Raw genomic sequence first — 22,333 nt, 5'->3', positions numbered from 1 at the left:
ATAGACCCTCTTAGTCGATATAGTCAAATAACGGATAGCGAAGTCAGTGGCCGTGGTGTGTCGTCATGCACAGATTGCTTTGACAATAAAAGACAATGTTAGAACATACCTAAGGAAAGGATCAACCTAGAAAGCTAAGGTTGATGTACAGTATGAAAAGTCTTCCGGTTACACGGACAAATTATACCCCAGCCCCTAAACTCACAATGAATACGAGTGATAATTTCCAAGTGAAATGAAATGGCAAGGAGGTTCTATACTCTATAGAGCAAATTTAAGAACTCGTAATTCTTTTCCAGTTGAAGGGACGATTTATCACCTTATTCAGTACCACTTCATGTCTTCAGGATGAAGCCTATGCTCAGGATCACTCTGCTGCTGTAGTCAGACTCTTGTACGAGATTTCGGTGGTTGTTTCCGGTCTGTCATGGTCGTTTCCAGTTTGTCAGCGTCGGTTGGCCGATTCTTTAATTATGGGTTAGATGATAACCTCCTGAACACGACAGCTTCATGAATGAAATAAGTGCAAAGAAATTGTTAGTCCCATCGGAAGCTTTCATGATTAATGAATATTTGTGACCCAATGCTGCAATGATTGTACATGTACTGATGGTATCCTGTGTATCAGGATTATAGTGGGAGTATGGTGGAATGAGCAGCATTCATGATAGGATCAGTCTTTCTTTCTCCGTCTACAATGGCAGTGACTGTTGTTACGTAGATAACCGTCACCTCCAGAACTTTCGTCCGTTTTTCCGAAACAAGGATTAATTAATGTAAGATATGTCGATATATGTCACATAAGCCGACATTACGAAAGGAAATAGTTATATGTTAATTGGGTACAGTTACAAAACAAAGAGAGTTGAAGGTAGATTAACACGTATGTGTAAACAAGTCTACAAACAAACTGGATACACATCATATTGGCGGCAAATGCACCAAGACGCTAATTACAATTTACGAGGATGTTTACGAAGTCTGGACGAAAACAATTTATGTTTGAATTGTATTAAAATTATGAAGGTAGTCAATACTTATGAAGGAACATGAGAGTTTCACGTGATAGCTTTGTAACGTGTCACAGTGACTTTAAAATATTAATTGTAACATGTAAATTGGAGATCAGTAGTTGTATTGATGTTCATCGAATTAGCATTGTTTCATCTTTATCGTCAGATTTAAACCACATCTTTTATGTGTTGAGTAAAAAACAAGATTTCGATAATATCACAAACAAGAACGGGAGAGAGAGAGCCCCGCTCGCCCTATCTCTAGCGATATGTAATTACACTTCGGAAATACAGTTGAGTTAACCTCGAAGCCTGAGATTTCTACTCTGTTCATAAATCTATACTACCTATGGCATGGCAATATCCCAATGGCAGACAAATTTTGAACTCTTAGACCGTACATAACATGCTGACTGTGACCTCCCTACGCAACATCTATAACTCTCCTTTCAATCCGATTTACGCGTTTTCCTCAGCTCTGACGCCCCGACAGATTCTTGGTTTACAGGCTGTCGGATACTTTTATGTTTTGGGAAGACCCAATTTGATTTCTTCGGGGAATGAATAGAGTAAATGAGGCAACAGTTTTTCTGCCATATGCAGAAACAATGCAAATTTATATTTTTCTATTTTTGTTAATTCTGTAACGTGCGGTACTATACCAACATATCACACACTGTCCCAGTCACTGTGAGTACATGTAGCTACTGCGATAATTGAACTATTATCTCTTTTCAATTGTTTCTAACTTTTTTGGGGCAGCTTATACAAGGGTTCATATTTCCTCCATTGTGCATTATAAACAAACTTCGACATTAGTTAAACTCATGAGGTAAATCTAACTTACCTATTTGGCACCTTCCAATACTCCGTGAAAGCAGTGACGTTTTTATTTGGCTGGCCGTTGATGTACAAGTCATCACTGGGATCACCGTTGTAGTTACCAAAGAGACCACACGTATTTCCTTTAAAGTAATCGTCTTTCAGTCCAAGTTTCAGCCGGTAGTTCGTTTCAACTTTGAGGAAAAATGTGTCATCATACGGTATCACTACTTTTCCTTTCTTGTCAGGGGTTTCGGTAACTACGTTCAGCAAGTCCTTGGCCATAACAAAGAATGTCGACTCCTCAGCGGATACGCTGGTACCATCCACCTGTGCAAGGGTGACAATGTACTAAGTAAAACAACAGACGCTATGTGGCCACAGACATTTTACCACCATGACTCCTTACCTCTTTGGAACATGATATTTGCATAACGTGTATTGTATTATCATTTGATTTCTATTAACACGATTTGAACTAATTTGAGATAATTGGATTTTCATATTTTTCAAATTTCTGCAAAAGTGTTAGGTGCCGTATAGCTGACAGTTGCATTATTGGAAATTACTCATAAAAACAAGTGTGTAACGTAAAAAGAAAAGCAGATGAGATTACATTTGTAGATTAAATCGACATTACTTCACCATCCAATTATCCAAAAATTACATGTAGTTCCAATCATGTTTAATAGAATTCACCGTATAATTGACTGAAATTTCAAAACTCAATCACCTGATTACCGCGTACTATAGAGAAGGCAAGGTGATATCTTCAATCGTCTTTAAAATCATATAGCAAGTGGATAAAGGTTAGACATTTTGTATATTTTCTGTCTTTGTTATGAGTCAATGGTGATAAACGACGCTGTGTTTTATTTTAGATCTAGCACGACGAATTCATATCACAACAGGACTGGCAGCTAGGCTAACTATAAAAATCACGTATACAGAGATCTACCTTTACGTTTTTGCCTTTACCATTGGCGTGTATTTTACAAAGGACTATTCAGATGAGAGGAAATATTGAAAATGCAGAATAACAATGTAGTATCCATACTTTGACATCCCCATTCTGAAATAACTCGATGGTGGAATTATTCATGACCAACCGCCAACATTCTAATCGTCGTCTACCCGACCTTCCGATTGCTTTCCCGTTGGTCATGATTATTTTCCACTTTGGGGGCGTGTGGATGCAGTCTCTCAACAGCGTGTAGTCACACGGTTCGTTAATGTTGTACCTAAAGCCATCAAGTGTAGTTATGTGAGGATCCCCTTTCACATCACCTTCGTCACAAGGACAGGCTGTACATTACAAGAAGATAAAACGGTCAGGAAATCAAGTCAGGAGTCACGTGATGCAAAGTTTAACACCTACCGACACGCCGATACATGTTAAGGTAGTATGCGACTCGGGGACAAATATTTGGACTCTCAAACTTTTGCAATTCTTTTCTACTATTCCACTGAATGTGGAGTTCAGTTTAAAGCTGTCGGTGTAGGAAAACTTTTCATCCGTTTAACTTTCGAATTTTGAATTTTAAGTATCGGTAAATCATATTTGTCTCTCTGGTTCCAAAATTTGCACGGTGACCCCCAATTTTTATTCTTGATTTTGAAAGAGACTGGTTAAAAGATTCCTTATGGAAAGTTTGAGCAAAAGTTTAAGTCTTTCACTTTCGAGGCGCATACTACCTTAAAAACCATGCACTTCATATCTATTAGTGCAAGATGCGAGGTACACTAATATCAATTTATGCAGATTACATTGATGAGCATTGCTTCGGTATTGTCAGTCCCTCAGGCCACCGTCCGGAGGGACGGTGCTCAGGCCAATATGTGAGGGATCGACTGAAATGCGCTGCAACATTTAATACCAACCTACCTTGAATGAAATGTTTACATTGGTCGTATGGGTCCCATACGATCTATGAGTGCACTTCCGAACCCCTCCCCCGAGAACATCATTTGGCGACAGATATCGATTCCAAGGGAAAAAAAATTCTTTGAGATAACTCTTCGAAATTCACTCACCAATGCTTCGCGTGAAACTTGCATTTTTAGTAAGAGTTCCATCGGCGTTTGTCAAGACAACGAGGATCGTCAGGTAGGTGCATGGAGGGTGTGGACCTGACCACTCTGTGACGAAGGTCGGATAAGGCGGCAGCCCGACGGGATGCTGGTCCACGACCGTGTAGTCGGGAGATGCAGGAGGGTTACTTGCGTTGTAGAAAGAGTATGACATGGTACCTCCTTCAAAGACGCTGCTTCCTCCTCCTTTCGCCGTGAAGTCGATAGCCGCTAAAAGTATGTGGTCACAAGTTCTGTAGGTCTGGTAGGCGATAGTAGGTTCTAAGCGATAAAAGAAAGCATACTGTAATTCGCTAATATCTTGAGTTCAACTCTTTTTACGGAAATTTTAGTCATTTTTACTTTTGCAAATGTAGCTATCATCCATATTTTATCAGTGGTATGTATATATGTATGTATGTATGTATGTATGTATGTATGTATGTATGTATGTATGTATGTATGTATGTATGTATGTATGTATGTATGTATGGATGTTGTATGTATGTGTGTATGTGTGTATGTGTGTGTGTGTGCGTGCGTGTTTGCGGGCATGCATACATGTATGCATGCATGCATGTTTTAAGAAAATGTAAACTGCCAACTCAGCTTTCGTCAGATTTCATATTTGTGATGTGAACAGTTGTTGTCCTGTATCGTAAATTGAAAGAAAAGACAAGAGAACTCTAAACATGAATTCATCAAACGGATGTATGGTAGGCGACGACATCGAATTCTCAGAGAAAAGTAACTAAAAATGCCTCTTGCGAAGCTGCAATCTATAGATAAGAATTTTAAATACAGTACCGGTTGAAATGTCGTCATCGTCATCGCCTGATATCTGTCGTTTGGCCGGGTTACCCTGCTTTGCCGCCAGCTTTGCGTCTATCCAATCGGACAGCAAGATAAATGGTACCTGTGAAGACAAAGAGAAAATGTATTCTTGGTGTTTACCCTCTTGCTCCTTTTTGTTAATCTCATTTTGCAAGGTTTTCATGCTTACGGCAAGACATTTCAGTAAATTTCAGCGTGTTACTTTTCAAAGCGGAAGATTATTTCATCGCAAGCTATTTCATTCAATTCAGAGTAATTTTTAGCAAAGTTGGAAACATCCACGTCTCCCGAGAATCAGCAAGTTGTCAGAGAATCTCAGAAGAAAACGACCTTCCTCATCAAAGATAAATGCGTAGCTCGACTAGACACTGTTATAGTATTTCTGAATTTGTTATTGGTATGTATTGCTAACAGAAATTGTGTGACATCTATTACAAGATAAAAAAGCCAATGATGCCGTCCAGGGAGATAATATCGGCTTGTTAAATACCTGATCAAGTTCCTCTTGTGTTTTTATGGTAGCAAACGCAGATACTCCGAACAGAAAGGCACAGCAAAGCAGAGTTGCGAACGCCATTGTCGTCGACAGAATTATGTGCCTTCAATTTCTGAGAGATGGATGCCGGTCTGTAGAAACCGTTTTATGGCATGTAAAAGCAAGCGTTCAGTGTTTTAAACCTTATAGCGGCGCATCCTCTTTTTTTACACGTCATCACGATAGCTGACTATATTAGGGTGGCTTAATGAGGCCACAGGAGTGTTTATTTATTTCATACCAGTAATTACTTTATCACATGAACTGGCCCGAATTCCCACCTGTGTGACGTAGAACAGGACGGATAAGAAATCCGAATTACCCCTGTTGTACGTCATCAACCGGAACTTTTTTCTTGCATGGTACCGTTCGGTTCATACATGCGGGTCGCGACGTGAACATAGACCGATTTGTCGTGATCGATGCCGTGCTCTCATGACACTTTTTCAAAAAAGGTGACCCGATAAATCCACACATGGAAACATAGAAGGCATGTCCAGCGAAATTTCGAGTCGCTAAAACTATAGCTGTTCCCGAGAATCGAATGGGGATACCGCCGATCCAGTCGAGTAAGGCTTAATGTGGACGTCGTACCTGGCGATCCCGGTTGGCGATAAACCTGAAATCGTCACCTCAACGGAAGTTCAACTGAATAAATGAGTACAGTATAATCTTCGGGAAAGCGACATACAGGCACAAGCATAAAGTCATTCGACTAACAACGATAAATTTCCTTCATCATACAAAAAATTCCGTAAATTCTTGCTCGGAATCAAACCTGCAGCGCGGCGTAACTAGCGAAGCGAAGACATCAACTGACTGTTGAGCTGTAGGCCTATATGCATTGCAGCGCTGTGGAATCCGATGTACTTCGAAAGTTGACTCAGACAACACTCAAAACAGAGTTTCCGTCAAGTAAAATTAGGATGTATCTACGGGTGAGATATTTGTCACTGCAAAAATCAAAGAAAACATTGAACGACCGAGATCGGGATTAACGAACGAGTTGACATGGCAGAGACCGGTGACGGCAGCGTTGTGGGCGTAAACATGCAATGAGGTACACTCTGTGTGTCATCGAACGGAATCTTTCGCGCTCGCCACAGTCGTAAACTTGTGTGATATTTTGAAAAGCCACGGAATCTCTGAGAATGAGAATTACTATTTTGATCGTGTCATTGCATTTACTTCATAAATCTATTTGTAAATATTCTGAATAACTCTGAATACTATGGCTATCCGTCGCTAGCACGATGAAAGTTATGTCCACCGTACCGATGGCTGACTTGCCTTGGCATCGGTACAGCGCGAGACAATGATTGACAGGTTCACGTGACCGAATCCGTATGTCTGGTTGGTGGAGATACCATTTCATGTAGCAAATTTCAGCTTGATGGGATTTATGAATGAAAGTATCTCCTGGGCGACGGGCCGCTTTACTCTTTAAATGAAAGTAATCCGCGTAAGTAAAACACAAATCGCGACGAAATTCATGCAATTTGTTACGATAATTTTGATCCATCTACGTCAAAAGAAAAATAAGAAGACTGTTCATGTGATAAATATATAATCCCATGGTATTTTTCTCTGTTTGACGTCATCGTATACTCGTGTTTTTCGCGGAGCCGCACAACTTCTCGCCTTCGGCTCGAAGTTGTACGGCTCCGCGAAAAATACTCGTATACGATGACGTCAAACCGAGAAAAATACCATGGGATTATATATATTTATTTCATACCTGTACTTTTTATTTCATGCCTGTTATGTTTATTTCATACCATGTAATATCTATTTCATGCCTGCATTTTTTTATGCCGGTAATTTTTATTTCATACCTGTGATGTTTATTTCATACCTGTAATATTTATTTCATGCCTGTATTTTTTTATTCCAGTAATTTTTATTTCATGCCTGTAATGTTTATTTCATACCATGTAATATCTATTTCATGCCTGCATTTTTTTTAAACCGGTAATTTTTATTTCATAACTGTAATGTTTATTTCATACCTGTAATATTTATTTCATGCATGTATTTTTTTGTGTCAGTAATTTTTATTTCATGCCTATAATCTTTATTTCATACCTATAATTTTTTCATGCCTGTTATTTTTATTTCATGCCTGTAATTTTTTCTTGTAATTTTTATTTTATACCTGTAATTTTTATTTTTTACCTGTAATTTATATTTCGTGCGTCTAATTTTGATTTCATGCCAGTAATTTTTTTTAGTTTTGTGACCTTTGAACCTACAAGTACTGATCGCCGTCATCCTGGGTCAAAAGCAGACTTTTCGCCCAAAATTTAGCATTCTTGAATCCAACAAGTATCTCTATCTACTTGCACCGCTCAAACGCAATCAGAATAGACTTACTTCATGCCTGAAAATGAAAAGTTGCTGAAAAAGGGGTGATGTCTACAACTCATGATGTAGGAGTTGTGGCAAGCGTTTTCAGCGTGAAGTTAATAAAATACTATAGGCTCTGAGGACGACTAAGTAGCGCATGTAAACAGGGATATTTGTTGGTTTCAACAATGCCATATTTAAGGCGACAGTAGGCTTTTGACACAGGCTGACAGCGATCAGTACGGGTAGGTTTAAAGGTGACAAAACTAAAAACAAGTTACAGGCAAGGGCAGCATTTTACAAGTGGTATAGCCACAAACTGATGACGTCAAATTGCCGTACACAATACACTGTGCTATAATTACAAGGCTTCTGTGTTTTGCGTACTGCGATTTGACGTCACCAGTTTGTGGCTATATCACTTGTAAAATGGTGCCCAGGCATGAAATAAAAATTACAGGTTTGAAATAAATAATTACGGAGAGATCACAGGTCATGATGCCAGAGTAGACAGCGTGGTTGCGTCGTTGCCAAAGGCTGGTTAGATTTATTGCATGTTGATCTCCTACTTGAGATATTCGACGTTACGAACTGCTCTTTTAAGGGAGCATTCAGTTATTATGGCCAGGGTTGGGCCGGCAAAATCCAGGGGGGGTCACCTCAAATTTGAAAACTGCAAAGGAGGGGTCATGTGTTTTTCAAACAGCTCAGAGGGGGGGGGGTGTCACTTATTTTCATAAGTATCCGTCACATCAAAAAGCAGTTTCAGTGTTCATAAATATTCTGGGAGGTAAAAATGATTCGTTGCATGATTTCATCCTCTGCAGTTATTCACCTGTAAATCTGAACAAAAGTATAATTATCTGTCACATGAACATCTTGACTTGACAACTCTTAGGCTTGTCTTATTGTAAATCAAGCTCACTGAACTGAGGGCAATGAACAATTCGTATTACTTACATATTAGAGATATAGCAAGTTTTGTCAGGGAAATTGTTTAACCTGTACTGCCATGGAAAGTTAAATAATACTTTTAGGTGAAATTCCAATATCATAATTGTTGTTCACATCTGACCTTTTAAATACCATATTTGAAGCAAGTACATTTGTATCAATTATCAAACACCTATAAAAGCACAAATTAATTTAGTTAGCATTGTAAAAAAATTATTCCTAGTTTTTCATAGACTCCAATGCATCAACATCTCGGTGAAATTCCAAAATCCAATTTCTTGCACATATATCAACCTTTAACCATCCTAGGCTAACTAAGTACTTTAAAATGACTTATCAAATGTCTCTAAATACACAGATTTTGATAGTTTTGTATTGGAAAAAAATTATTCATATTTTCCTCATAGACTCCCATGTACAGTGAATCTACATTTTGGTATAATTCCAAAATCCAATTTCTGGCAAACACATCCATTTGTTACCACCCTAATCTAATCTAGTACATTGATATCAATAATCGAGAGTACATAAATACATTGGTTTACCTATTTTTGTATTGGAAAAAAATTATTCATACTTTCCTCATAGACTCCCATGTATAGTGGATGAACATTTTCAGTGAAATTCCATAATCAGATTTCTTGTACGCATAATACCATCATATTCTAATCAAGTACAATTATGTTAATTATTGAACGTCTGTATATGCACAAGTATACCAAGTTTTTCATTGGAAAAAAATTATTCACAATTTTATCATTGACTCCCATGTATAGTGGATGAACATTTTTGGTGAAATTCTAAGGTCAAACTTTTTGTCCACATGCCAGTTGTAACAACCCTATTTCATTTAAGTACATTTATGTAAATTATCAAATATCTATAAATGCATAGATATAGTTTTGCATGGAGAAAGTATTACATAGATTCCTCATACATGTATGAGAAAATATATGAATACCATGTATAGTGAATCAACATTATCAACAGCTGATTTTTATTAATCCAAATATCAAAATATTTACACACACACTTGCGCAAAAATATTGCGATCCACCAGTAATTTCTGTCCGACCCCTTTGAGGGGTTATAGCAAGTCAGAATGGGAAATCTGAACATTAACACCTTTTGAGTTTGTAAGGAAGGTCATTTGAAAAAATCTAAGCTCTTTTGGGGGGATTCTATCGCTCCATACCCTTGAGGTGTTTGTGTGTGCAGCTAATTTACTCAAGAAATGTGGGGGGGGGGGGTCATGAAATTTTTGTCATCTTGAAAGGGGGGTCATCAATTTTTTGGTACAATGGGTAGGGGGGTTCACTTATTTTGACTGATGCGCAGGAATAATTTGCCGGCCCACCCCGGCCATAATAACTGAACGCTCACCAGCAACCTCTCTATCGAGGTTTTCTCGATTGGTATGGCAAGTGGACGTCGTAATAAATCAAAAAAGTTGGCGCTGACAGCCAGGAAATGCAACGTACTTTCAAGATGGCGACAGCACACCTTTGCCTTTTACGTGAGGTGAGCGAAGAAAGCAGCATGTCTCCCGCTTTGCTAAATCCATAGTGAAAGAATGTCTGCATGATTTAGAACAAAAGGTGCGAACGATTTCAGAAAGCGTATTAACTATTATCGTCGAACAACGACATTGTCAAGTAGAATGGAAGTCATAGAAGCGAAATATGGTGAGCGCTATAAAGCCATGCAGTTTGCTGACGACGACATAGAACAAGTGGAAGTCCATAATCAAAAATCTTCTGAAAGAGATGGCGACTTTGCGGGCTGAATTACAAGCATCCACAAAAAGAATAGAATCGGTCGAGAAATCTGCCTTAAATTTGTAATCTCCGCATTTGGGAATACCTGAAAGAAAAGGTGAAGATTTCATTGATATTGTGAAGAAGCTAGCGGCCGAAAAATTCACAAAGTGGGGGACATATTGATTGTCAATGCCCACCGTGCTCCAAGCAAGAACCGGGAAAACGAAGGCACCTGAAGGAAACCGCGGCACATAATTGCTAAACTCCCTCTTCTGGTACAAAGAAGTGTTATATTGAGTAACTGGCGTTACGTACAGTTCTCGAAGATACGGAGATTTTTGTGAAAACGAACCTTTACTATGCGGATTACAAAGTCAAACAGAGCCCTCTGAAGGTAATGGATAAAGCATACCACGAGAAGAAGACAGTTAGATTCATAAATGGTCAGCTCTTCATTAACAACAAGTTGTACAATCTCCACCGCAAAAATCACAATATAGCCAGCCATAGAGTTAACCGTTCGACGGAATGTGCTGTGTATATGTAACTGACTTGGTACTTTGGAGACCGTATCTCCTCCTCCATGATCATACAGATCTGCAATCATGTGAGAGTTCTGTTTTCGATATCGACCGTAAGTTAAACGTGCCTCTGTTAGGTCGTATTTGGTGTTTCTCAGCGTAAACCGCTTTTGGCAGCTGACAACTGCCACTGGATTTCACATAGGTTATTCTGTTTGGTTGGTGTACTATTAGGCCATGACGTCGGTTCATCATTGTGTAACATATGCCTTTAAGCCATGTTTGTGCCTTAATTTTTCCCTTTTGTTTTTTTTTTTGTCGTTGCTGTTGCTTTTTTTTGTTTTTCTTTTTTTTCGGATTTCGCTGTAGAAGTCAGAGTTTTTTTTCTTTTTCGTATGTGTGTAAAATTCGGGAGCCCAAGAAATTTTGAAGAAGAGATTTACGGATTGTTGTGTCACATTTCTAATTAGTTTTGATGACGAAGAATTTCAATGTTATTTCCTTAATGTTCGTGGTATAGCCAATTATAAGAAGAGAAAAGGGGTTTTTCAGTTGTTGAGTAAGAAAAATCCCAATATTATTTTTTTGCCAGAGACTCATAGTGTCCAAAAAGACGAGTTGATGTGGCCCAGCTTACTTCCAAGCGACTTAATTTTCTCGCACGGTTCCCCAAATAGCAGATGCGTTACCATTATTCTTAGAAATATCTACTTTAATTTTGATTAAGATGGTTGACACTGACGATGAGGACAGAACTATTATTATTTCAGTTGACAGTTTTGATAAGCCATTTTTGTTGATCATTTGCTATGGCCCAAATAATGAAGAAGAGCATGCTTCCTACCTTTTGCACATTGATGAAATGATTCGTAATATAGATATAGAACCAGATAGAGAGGTAATATGGGGAGGGGACCACAATATGGCAATAGGTGTAAATTTAGATAGACAAGGGGGCAATCCTGTGATATGGAAAAAGTCATCTTTAAACCTGACTGATGACAAAAGGCGAAAGCCAGAAAGGACAGTATTGAAGAGCTTGAGTCTAAGCTCACGTATTTAGAGTCAGCGTTAGCGGTAGATTCTTCTATTTAAGAAAATTTCTTAAATAGAAGAATCTACCGCTAACGCTGAAATTGAAGGCGTTAGAAAAGAATTACAGTTGGAATGGGATCACAAAATTGAAGGTAATATAATCCGTTCGAGGTCAAACTGATATGAGTAGGGAGAAAAGAACACAAAGTACTTTTAGGTCTTGAAAAGGCAAACTCTAGAAATCACATATTACGCAGATTGTAAACAATGATAGCGGGGAAATTATAAATTTCCCTGACATTTTAGAAGAGCTCAAGTCTGTTTACTCCACGCTTTACAGTAGCAGACAAAATAAGAACGACCCGAACTCTATTACTGACTTTTATAAGAGAGTCAGTCTTCCCAAGTCAAGTGATTTTGAGAAGACGTCCTTTGATGGCCCAATCACAGTCAACGGAGCAATATAAGCCCTGAACAGCATGCCCACAAATAAACCCACTCAGCCTTCATCAGGGGGCGTCAAATAGGTGAAGAAAGGAAATGATTTAAAGTTTCCGCATGGCAAATTTGAGCAAAAGTGGAAGACGCAATTTGGAGGCGCGTACTATCTTAAAGGAACCTCATGTTCCAAATGCTTATTATCAGGAAAACGAAACAGACAAACAGACAGACGATAATATAAGGAAATAAACCGTCAGACCACAAGGCAGTTTTCCCCTTCGAATTCCTTTATTCAGAATTTAGTAAAACATCTAAAGTTACCGATGAGAAGAACAGTAAGTTAACATCAAAAAGACACAGAATTAGAAAGATCTGATGAAAATTGTTTTATTAAGTTGTCAGGGATGATCGTCGACGTTTGCCTAATGAAGGAACGTCGTCATGGAAACCGTCATGGAAACCAAAATAAGAACGTTTGCAAGCCAATAGTCTTTATATTAACATTTCTTAAACTCTACTCACAATAGATTATAATTGCTTTTCAATTTAAATGACTACTTTTTAAATTTCTCAAGGACATGGGCCCTTTCATTCGATGTAGTCACATGACGGATAGCGAAGTAGCTATGGTGTGTCGTCATGCACGGATTGCTCAATAAAAGACAATATTTGAACATACTAGTACCTAAGGAAAGGGTCAACCTAGAAAGCTAAGGTTGTACAGTGTGATAAGTCTTCCTGTAGTACAGACAAATTATACCCCAGCCCATAAACTCACAAGGAAGACGAGTGATATTTTCCAAGTGCAATGAAATGGCAAGGAGGTTCTATATTCTATAATATACTCGTAATTCTTTTCCAGTTGAAGGGACGATTTATCACCTTCTTCAGTATCACTTCATGTCTTCAGGATGAGGCCTATGCTCAGGATCACTCAGCTGCTGTAGTCAGACTCTTGTACGAGATTTCGGTGGTTGTTTCCGGTCTGTTGGGGTCGTTTCCAGTTTGTCAGCGTCGGTTGCCGATTCTTTAATTATGGGTTAGATCTTTAATTTCTCAACACGACAGCTTCATGAATGAAAAAATGGAAAAGAAATAATTAGTCTCATCGGAAGCTTTCATGATAAGTGAATATTTGTGACCCAATATGAGCCAATTTAGACCTCACCTTTTATGTATTGTGTAAAAAAACAAGATTTCGATGATACCACAAACAAGTACGGGAGAAAGAGGGCCCATCCCGCCCTATCTCTGGCGATATGTAATTCTACACTTCCGAAATACAGTTGAGTTAACCTTGAAGACATGAGAGTCTCTACTCTGTTCACGAATCAAGACTACCTCTGGCATGGCAATATCCCAATGGCAGACAAATTTTGAACTCTTAGAGCGTACATAACATGCTGACTGTGACCTCCCCACTCAACATCTCTATAACTCTCCTATTGATCCGGCTTACGGGTTTTTCATGGCTCTGACTCCTCGACAGATTCTTGGTTAGACTGTCGGTGACTTTTATGTATTAAGAAAACTCAGTTTGATTTAAGGGGGATGAATAGAGTGGGTATGGCAGCATTAACCCCGTTACTGGCAGCATATTTTGTTTGCTTGTTTTTTTCTCTGCCATATGCAGGAAAAGGGTAAATTTATATTTTCTCTTCTGTTAATTTTGTAACGTGCTGTTCATTACTATACCAACATGTGACATACAGTCATTGTGAGTAGATACTACGATAGTTCCATTGATTCTAACTTTCTAGGTGCAGTTTTTACAAGGGTTCACATTTCCTCCATTGTGCAAAACAAACTTCGACATTAGTTAAAGTCATGAGGTAAATCTAACTTACCTATTTGGCACCTTCCAATACTCCGTGAAAGCGGTGACGTTTGTATTTCGCTGGCCTTTGATGTACAAATCATCTTTTCGATCCCCGTTGTTGTTACCAAGGAGACCACACGTTTTTCCTTTATAGTAATCATCTTTCAGTCCAAGTTTCAGCTGGTAGTGCTCTTCAACAGCGAGGAAAAATGTGTCATCATACGGTATCACTACTTTTCCTTTCTTGTCAGGGGTTTCGGTAACTACGTTCATCAAGCCGTTCACCATAACGAACAACGACTTCACAGAGGAAACGCTCACACCATTCACCTGTGTAAGGGTGACAATAAACTGAGTATAACAACAGACGCTATGACACACAATTTTACATGATGATTACTTATCTCCTTCGATAATGATATTTGCCACAACGCGTAATGTCACTGGTTTCGACACAGACAAATAGAAACAGACTCGCAACGGGTATTGTTCAAATCGTGAAGCGGCTATGTGAGTCATCCATGTTCGCCTCGCCTCAGGTTGCAGCCTTCGGTAGTTTCCGGATTTTCGCCAATTTTTAAGCGAAAGTATGTTCGGCAAAGTTTGTGTTATTGTTGTCATGTGGTGCTGAGTGGAATCGGCGTGCTGGCGAAGACGGGAAAGTTTTGAGCTTCGGGAACGTGAGTTTTACCATTTTAAAACTCCCTCTCACATTTTTATGAATATATAACGAGTGTCTTTCAACCAAATTTGAAAATCTTCTATCGATACTGTCTTGTTTTACTCAATGGTTTCCGGTCAGTCATATCGTCTATTAAAAGTTGGTCATTGAAGGACGTGTTTATGAAACTGTGGGCGTGTTATGTTTTCATTGGCTTAAAGCAGTGTTTCTGCCCTGAGAGTTCACAAAGTAAGTATGGTTGCTACGCGACTGGCAGCACGATGCCATCTCGTCGTACTTTTTGCATATTCTTGTGCAATTATCAACCACGAACAAAGGACTCAAAAAAATCTAACACCTGTGAAGCTCATTTTAATATGAAAAGCCATATAAATAGTCTACCGAGACGACTATGGAACAAAAGCCATGCTGCGTTGCGAGTCTGTTTCTTCTATTTGTCTGTGGTTTCGATAACAATTCGCCGTAAGCTTTGCAATTGGATATTAATTGACTGAAATTTCGGAACGTCAATCACCTGATTACCGCGTCCTAGAGAAAACAAGGTGACATCTTCAATCGTCTTTAAAATCATTCAGCAAATGGATAGCGGTTAGATATTTTGAATATTTTCTGTCTTTGTCATGGGTCAATGGTGAAAAAAAGACGCTGCGTTTTATTTTAGATCTCGCACGACGAATTCATATCTCGACAGGAGTGGCAGTTAGGCTAACCATAACGCTACATAAAATCACGTATACAGAGATCTACCTTTACTCTTGGCGTGTGTTTTAAAAGAACTATTTAGATTGGAGGAAAGATTTAAAATGCAGAATAACAATGTAGAATGCATACTTTGACATCTCCATTCTGAAATAACTCGACGTCGGATGTATTCATGACCAACCGCGCACATTCTAATCGTCGTCTACCCGAGCTTGCGATTGCTTGCCCGTTGGTCACGATTATTTTCCACTTTGGGGGCGTGTGTATGCAGTCTTGCAATAGCGTGTAGTCACACGGTCCATTAATGTTGTACCTAAAGCCATCAAGTGTAGTTATGTGAGGATCCCCTTTCATATCACCATCCTTACAAGGACAGGCTGTACATTACAGAAGATAAAACGACCAGAAAACCAAGTTAGTAGTCACGTGATGCAAAGTTTAACTTGCAATTCACATCTACTGACACGTCGATAAAAGACTTGAACTTTTGCTCAAACTTTCCTCAAGGAATCTTTCAACTTCCCTTTTTTCAAAATAACGAATAAAAATTGGGGATCACCGTGCAAATTTGGTTCTAGAGAAACAAATTACCCAAGATTTACCGATGTCTGAAATTCAAAATGGCCGCCGCCCCTGCGTTAATGCTATGTAGAAAAATGAGATTTTCGATTTTCGAAAAACTGAGACAACCTCCACACATGATATATGAGATAAAGAATTGTAAAAGTTTGAGTGTCCGAATATTTGTCCCCAGGGCGCATTCTACCTTGAAAACCATGCACTTCCTATTAGTGCAAGATGCGACGTACATTAATATTCATTTATGCAGATTACATTAATGAGCATTGCTTCGGTATTAAAATTTTATGCTAATGGTCTTTATCAATTTGGAATATTCATGACCTTGCATCTTGCATTGTATACCTAATAGTGCTACGAAACTTTCCATATGATTCCCCTCTCTCTTGTCTTGGTCTTCTCTTTTCTTACAGTGTAAGGCTAGACACTTCCACCGTAGGTTCGGTAACAGCGTAGCGTACACCGCAATCGAGGAGAGGCCCCGGCCAGCCCTCTCAAAGAAACTGTGAAAGTTTCTCATTAATTGAATTACCATTGCAGAATTATCCCTTCAGGGATTCTAAAACTGATAGAGCTGAATGGACAAGGAGCGTTGTCCAATAGATATAGAAGTGTGTTTTTTAACTCGGTATTTCTTTCACAGCTCGAGTAAACGAACGTACACAGTAAAAAGGTTCAAACAGGCATTTGCGAGAGATCAGAAATCGATAGTCTGCACTACAATCTGCGCTAGTGCATTTCAATCCGCGCTATCGATTTGCACTCCCATTCTGAACTGTCAGTCTGCTCTCCAATTGTGCGCTCCTTTTCTGCGCTCTCGATCTATGAAAGTTTTGAGTTTAGTTCAGTAACAGCGGCATTTATGACACTGCCTCGTTATAGCTGCCTGCCAGATCGTAAGGCATGGCATGGTTTAGTGTTGAAATACATTTGTACATGTATTACTTCTAAAATCATACTGACACTTGTACTCCATTCGATGCTAGTTTCATCGCATGTGGTAGAAATCACGATTTATTTACTCATAATATTAAAAAACTATTCAGTATTTTCGTTATATGTTTTAATAAAACTTGAACGAGAGTCAGGAAGACTGATTATTGAGTAATGTACAGTGCGTTTCTAAATCAAGCACGACATACAGTTATACTTACGGATTCTAGCTACAGGGTCTATGAAATAGACAGTCGATGAATTTTCTTTCTCATATAAGGAGGTTGAGATTTGTTTACGCTTAGTACCGCGGTCCCTATGTCATAACTTTTGCAACTGTCCCTCCACAAAATGAGGAAAGACTGTGCTTCGTAATACCATATATTTATAGGTATACCACAATGATAAATTTAGAATGTCGTATCGCGCCATGTTTCGCGGTCGAACAAAGCCGCCTATGCGGCAGTATTGTAATATACCTGCTTTAATTCACTGAAACCCAGAATCATATCTTACACGTCGATGACGTCATGCTCAACGGCATTGAGAGTAGACACCAGGATACCGCGACATTGCACTTTCATGTGATATCCGATATTTTCAGCTACTAGGCTATAAAGTATTGAAATTAGGATTGTTAAGGCAGATAAGTGAGGAAGGAAAATTTCCGATATTTCGGATATTTACTTGCGATTTGACGAGTCTTTAGGATTGTCTGGTATTGTAAATAAAGTCAGATTGACCGTGACGACGCCGGGCTGAACCAGATCTATGAGGTGGTGATGAAATCTCCGATTGCGCCTATATTGGATAACGACTTTGTTGTCTTCGAGAGTTTAACGATAGGCAGAGGAAAATCAGGTGGCAAAGAGATGGCAGTTGTAATTTTTGTAGTGAGTAAATAGCAATTAATAGGGAGTGTTTTGGTGGAAAGCAGGATATTTATTAGGGAGAGATAAAAACTTGTGGACGGGAGTGGAAATTTAAATTTTTGGCGGTTAGACATTTTTTAACAGCTGTTGTATTTAAAATATAAAATATTTAAAATATTGACTATGTTGGAAATACAGTGAAATGACATATATGCATTTAAAATACCTGTGAACACGATTGGAACTAATTTGGGATAATTGGATTTTCACATTTAAAATTTCTAAAAAGTGTTAGGTGTCGTATAGCTCAATGTTGCAATATCACAAATTCCTCACAAAAACAAGTGTGTAATGTAAAAAGAAAAGCAGATGAGATTATATTTGTAAATGAAATCAACATTACGTCACCATTCAATTACCCTAAAACATTCTCAAAATCAGCTGCGGTTGTTCCAAATAGTAAGTTACTTTTTAGGGAAGTTAAAATTATATTTCATGGTCTTATTTTCACACTTCCAAACTGTCGTCTTCGGGTAGGGAAATTTTGTATTTGAGGTCGAGCGCAACGAGGTTCTCTTGTCATGCGCGTGTTGGTGGTCCCTCAGGCCGATATGCTCTGATACCTTGTGACTTAAAGTCAGGGGTCATCGGAAATGCACCTGCGCTATTTTCTTCTGAACAAACAATGTTTTTCATGCACCATACCTAAATGCATAACGTAACTATAGCTGCAACATTTAAAGTTTACAAAGTAAATCATGACAAACATGTTTTATCTTTCTTTACTTAGCAACTAGTACCTTGGATACAATGTTTACATTGGTCGTATGCATAAAATTTTTGAGCGCACTTCCGCCCCCCCCCCGCCCCCCTGAGAAGAACATTTGGTGACAGATATCGATTCCAAGGGAAAAATTGCCTTAAGCTAACTCTTCGAAATTCACTCACCAGTGCTTCGTATGAAACTTGCATTTCTGGTAAGAGTTCCATCGGCGTTAGTCAAGTTAACGAGGATCGTGAGGTTGGTGCATGGAGGGTGTTCACCTGACCACTCTGTGACGAAGGTCGGATAAGGTGGGAACCCTATGGGATCCTGTTGAACGACCGTGTAGTTTGGAGATGCAGGGGGATCACTTGTGTTGTAGAAAGAGTATGACATGTTACCTCCTTCAAAGACGTAACTTCCCTCTTCTGTTGCCGTGAAATCGATGGCCAATAAAAGTATGTAGTTACAAGTTCTGTAGGTCTGGTAGATGATAGTTGGTTCTGAGCGATAAAGGAAGCATAATGTAGTTCGCTGATATCGACAGTTCAACTCTTTTTACGGGAATTTCAGTCACTTTTACTTTTGCAAATGTAGCTATCCATATTTTATGTATGTATGTATGTATGTATGTATGTATGTATGTATGTATGTATGTATGTATGTATGTATGTGTGTATGTATGTGTGTATGTATGTATGTATGAATGAATGTATGTATGTTACGAAGGAGCTTTATCCAACACAAAGGTTAAAGAACCCAGCAGTCGTCGATAACAGTGAAATTATTAACTAAAACAACAAGATCTCAATTATATAGGTCGATATGAAGACAAACCAGTGGCTGGTTAATACTGAGGGCAGCTTGAGTGTTGATGGAAGACTGGTAGCCATGGCAGTGTATCGTCGACAATCAGATTAGCGCAAGACTTGGAAGGCTCTCATTGATAAACTTAGGAAATTAATCACCCCAATAGTTATAGTTATTTCTAAAACTCGTCATATCGTCCCATAGCAATATTTCATTATTTTACCCCATATTTGTTACTGTATTGAGATCTGGGTGAATACATTCAGTTCTTTACTCCAACCTATCCTACAGAAAAAAAGTTGCCCGCCTTAATATTACATTCTCTGCTGCTCGAGCTCATACCGCCCCTCTATTTCAGCAACTGGGGATACGAAATAAGCTGATCATAGTAAGTGTGCCACCCTGACAAATCACATTTGCGGCAAGTACACAAAGAAGCCAATTCCTTTTTACGAGGATGTTTACGAAGCTTTTGACGAAACACATGTTTGAATGATATTAAAAAAATGAAAATAGTTATTACTTAACGAAAGAACATGGGAATTTCACCTGATATGTTTGCAACGTGTTACAGCGACTTTGATTTCTGACATGTAAATTGAAGACCGAGAGCTGTTTTGATATAATGATTGGATGTGTTATTTTATTTTTAATTTATATCTATTTAATGATCAAAGCCATGCTTTAAAGATAATGTTTAAATCCCATTTTAAATTAATACGACAGAGAGAGAGAGACAGACAGACAGACAGACAGACAGACAGACAGAGAGTTGACGATTCATTGTGGCTTTTTTAAAAAAGAAAATGTCAACTGCAACTCAGCTTTCATCTGATTTCATATTTGTGATGCGAACAGTTGTTGTTCTGCCTGAACATGACAACAGAGACCCGTTCCTCGATCGTATATTGGAAAAAAAAGACAAGAGAACTCAAGACACGAATTCATAAAACGAATGTATAGTAGGCGATGATATCGACTTCGCAGAAAAAGTAAAAAGCTTTTATGCGAAGCCGCGATTTTAGATAAGATTGTAAAGTACATTACCAGTTGGAAGCTCGTCATCGTCATCGCCTGATATCTGTCGTTTGGCCGGGTTACCCTGCTTTGCCGCTAGCTTTGCGTCTATCCAATCGGACAGCAAGACAAATGGTACCTGTTAAGACGAAGAGAAAATGTATTCTCGGTGTTCATCCTCTTGCTCCTTTGTGTTAATTTCACTTTGTAAGATGTTCCTGTTTACGGCAACACATTTCAGGAAATTTCAGCGTGTTACATTTCAAAGCGGCAGATTATTTCGTCGCGACTTATTTTATTCAATTCAGAATTTTTTTAGTAAGGTCATAAACATTCACGGCTCCCACAGGGTATGGCAAGCAATATTCGTCCAGAAGTTATGAATATGACCAATAAATGTTATGTATTATTTTTTAATATACAAGCCTTACCTGTGTCTAGTGTGTGCCTATTACTTTACCCTAGCTATCTCTGGATAGTATTTCAAAGAAAACAGTCCATATCTATTAATTGGCCTCCCTAATTCCCTTCATTAATTTGTTCTGCCGATCACCAACGTGGGGGCTTATCCCCCTGACCAAATAACCCGTTAACAGCTCATAATGTAGTAGACGGACTACATTACTGTTAACGAGAATCAGCAAGTTGTTAGAGAATTACAGAATGAACAACCTTCCTATCTGAAGATAAATGCGTGTCTCGGACTAGACATTTATAGTATTTCAAAATTTGTTCTTGGCCTGGATCTATTACAACAATACAAGCCAATGATGCCGTCCAGGAAGATAATATCGGCTTGTGAAATACCTGATCAAGTTCCTCTTGTGTTTTTATGGTAGCAGACGCAGATACTCCGAACAGAAAGGCACAGCAAAGCAGAGTTGCGAACGCCATTGTAGTCGACAGAATTATGTGCCTTCAATTTCTGAGAGATGGATGCCGGTCTGTAGAAACCGCTGTATGGCATGTAAAAGCAAGCGTTCCTAGTGTTTTAAACCTTACAGCGGCGCATCTTCTTTGTTTTTTTACACGTCATCAAGGTAGCTGACTACATTACGGTGGCTTACTGTGGCCACCGAAGTAATTTTTTATTTCATACCTGTAATTACTTTATTTTATACCTGTAATTGTTATTTCCTGCCTGTGATTTTTATTTCATACCTGTAATATTTATTTCATGCCTGTATTTTTTATGCCAGTAATTTTTATTTCATACCTGTAATTTTTTTGCATACCTGTAATTATTTTTAGTTTTGTGACCTTTGAACCCACAAGTACTGATCTCCATCATCCTGGGTCAAAAGCAGACTTCTCGCCCAAAATTTAGCATTCTTGAATCCAACAAGTTTCTCTGTCTACATGCACTACCCGAACACACTCGCAATAGACTCACTTTATGCAAGAAATTGAAAAGTTACTGAAATGGTGGCGATGAGGACAGCTCATGATGTAGGACTTGTGACAGCCACCTATTATGTATCACAGTGTGGAAAACAAGAGTTGTCAGCGTGAAGTGAATAAAATACTGTCGATGCTGAGGACAACTGAGCAGCGAATGTATACAGAAATATTTGTTGGTTTCAACAATGCCATATTTGAGGCGGCAGTAGGCTTTTGACCAAGGCTGACAGCGATCAGCACAGGTAGATTCAAAGGTGACAAAACTAAAAAAATACAGGCATGAAATAAAAATTACAGGTATGAAATAAAATAATAGCAGGTATGAAAAACAATTACTCCTGTGGTCTCATTAAGCCACCGTACTATATTTCTCCTATCAAAGGCAATATAGTTTTTCAGCAGCCGTTGTTTGTACATGCAAATG

The 22,333-nt window shown here is 38.6% G+C and overlaps 2 protein-coding genes across 3 annotated transcripts; both read right to left on the bottom strand.

Annotated features, from left to right (window-relative positions):
• Nucleotides 1–160: 160 nt before the first annotated feature.
• Nucleotides 161–21,555, bottom strand: LOC139150996 (von Willebrand factor-like). Of its 2 annotated transcripts, XR_011556317.1 has the most exons (7): nt 21,316–21,501; nt 20,539–20,647; nt 18,867–19,184; nt 15,664–15,911; nt 14,179–14,480; nt 13,270–13,399; nt 161–365 (listed from the first exon to the last, which is right to left on the bottom strand). XR_011556317.1 is itself a non-coding variant. In XM_070723509.1 (6 exons), the coding sequence occupies exons 1-6, from the start codon at nt 21,400–21,402 to the stop codon at nt 13,372–13,374; spliced, it is 1,092 nt and encodes a 363-aa protein (XP_070579610.1). In that variant the 5' UTR covers nt 21,403–21,555; the 3' UTR covers nt 12,601–13,371. The 2 variants fall into 2 exon arrangements, 1 of the variants encoding a protein (XP_070579610.1); XM_070723509.1 differs by lacking the exon at nt 161–365 and having other exon boundaries at nt 12,601–13,399; nt 21,316–21,555.
• Nucleotides 371–5,437, bottom strand: LOC139150995 (mucin-5B-like). The gene is made up of 6 exons (XM_070723508.1): nt 5,230–5,437; nt 4,713–4,821; nt 3,870–4,187; nt 2,893–3,140; nt 1,861–2,165; nt 371–506 (listed from the first exon to the last, which is right to left on the bottom strand). Exons 1-6 carry the CDS (start codon nt 5,314–5,316, stop codon nt 479–481), a joined length of 1,095 nt encoding a protein of 364 aa, XP_070579609.1. The 5' UTR covers nt 5,317–5,437; the 3' UTR covers nt 371–478.
• Nucleotides 21,556–22,333: the final 778 nt, after the last annotated feature.

The sequence above is a fragment of the Ptychodera flava genome, chromosome 15 (genome assembly GCF_041260155.1).
Source record: "Ptychodera flava strain L36383 chromosome 15, AS_Pfla_20210202, whole genome shotgun sequence".
Lineage (NCBI taxonomy): Eukaryota > Metazoa > Hemichordata > Enteropneusta > Ptychoderidae > Ptychodera > Ptychodera flava.
The sequence above is the reverse complement of the archived record's forward strand: the minus strand, read 5'-3'. Positions and strand labels throughout refer to the sequence as shown.

Bases quoted from the DNA above. Each gene is read 5' to 3' on its own strand.
- LOC139150995 (XM_070723508.1), bottom strand. From the start codon at position 5,316: ATGGCGTTCGCAACTCTGCTTTGCTGTGCCTTTCTGTTCGGAGTATCT. The intron at 2,166-2,892 runs GTATGGATACTA...ACCCTTGCACAG, and splicing joins TTCAGAATGGGGATGTCAAA to GTGGATGGTACCAGCGTATC. The intron at 507-1,860 runs GTAAGTTAGATT...TCATTCATGAAG, and splicing joins TATTGGAAGGTGCCAAATAG to CTGTCGTGTTCAGGAGGTTA.
- LOC139150996 (XM_070723509.1), bottom strand. From the start codon at position 21,402: ATGGCGTTCGCAACTCTGCTTTGCTGTGCCTTTCTGTTCGGAGTATCT. The intron at 20,648-21,315 runs GTATTTCACAAG...TCGTCTTAACAG, and splicing joins CACAAGAGGAACTTGATCAG to GTACCATTTGTCTTGCTGTC. The intron at 14,481-15,663 runs GTATGCATTCTA...ACCCTTACACAG, and splicing joins TTCAGAATGGAGATGTCAAA to GTGAATGGTGTGAGCGTTTC.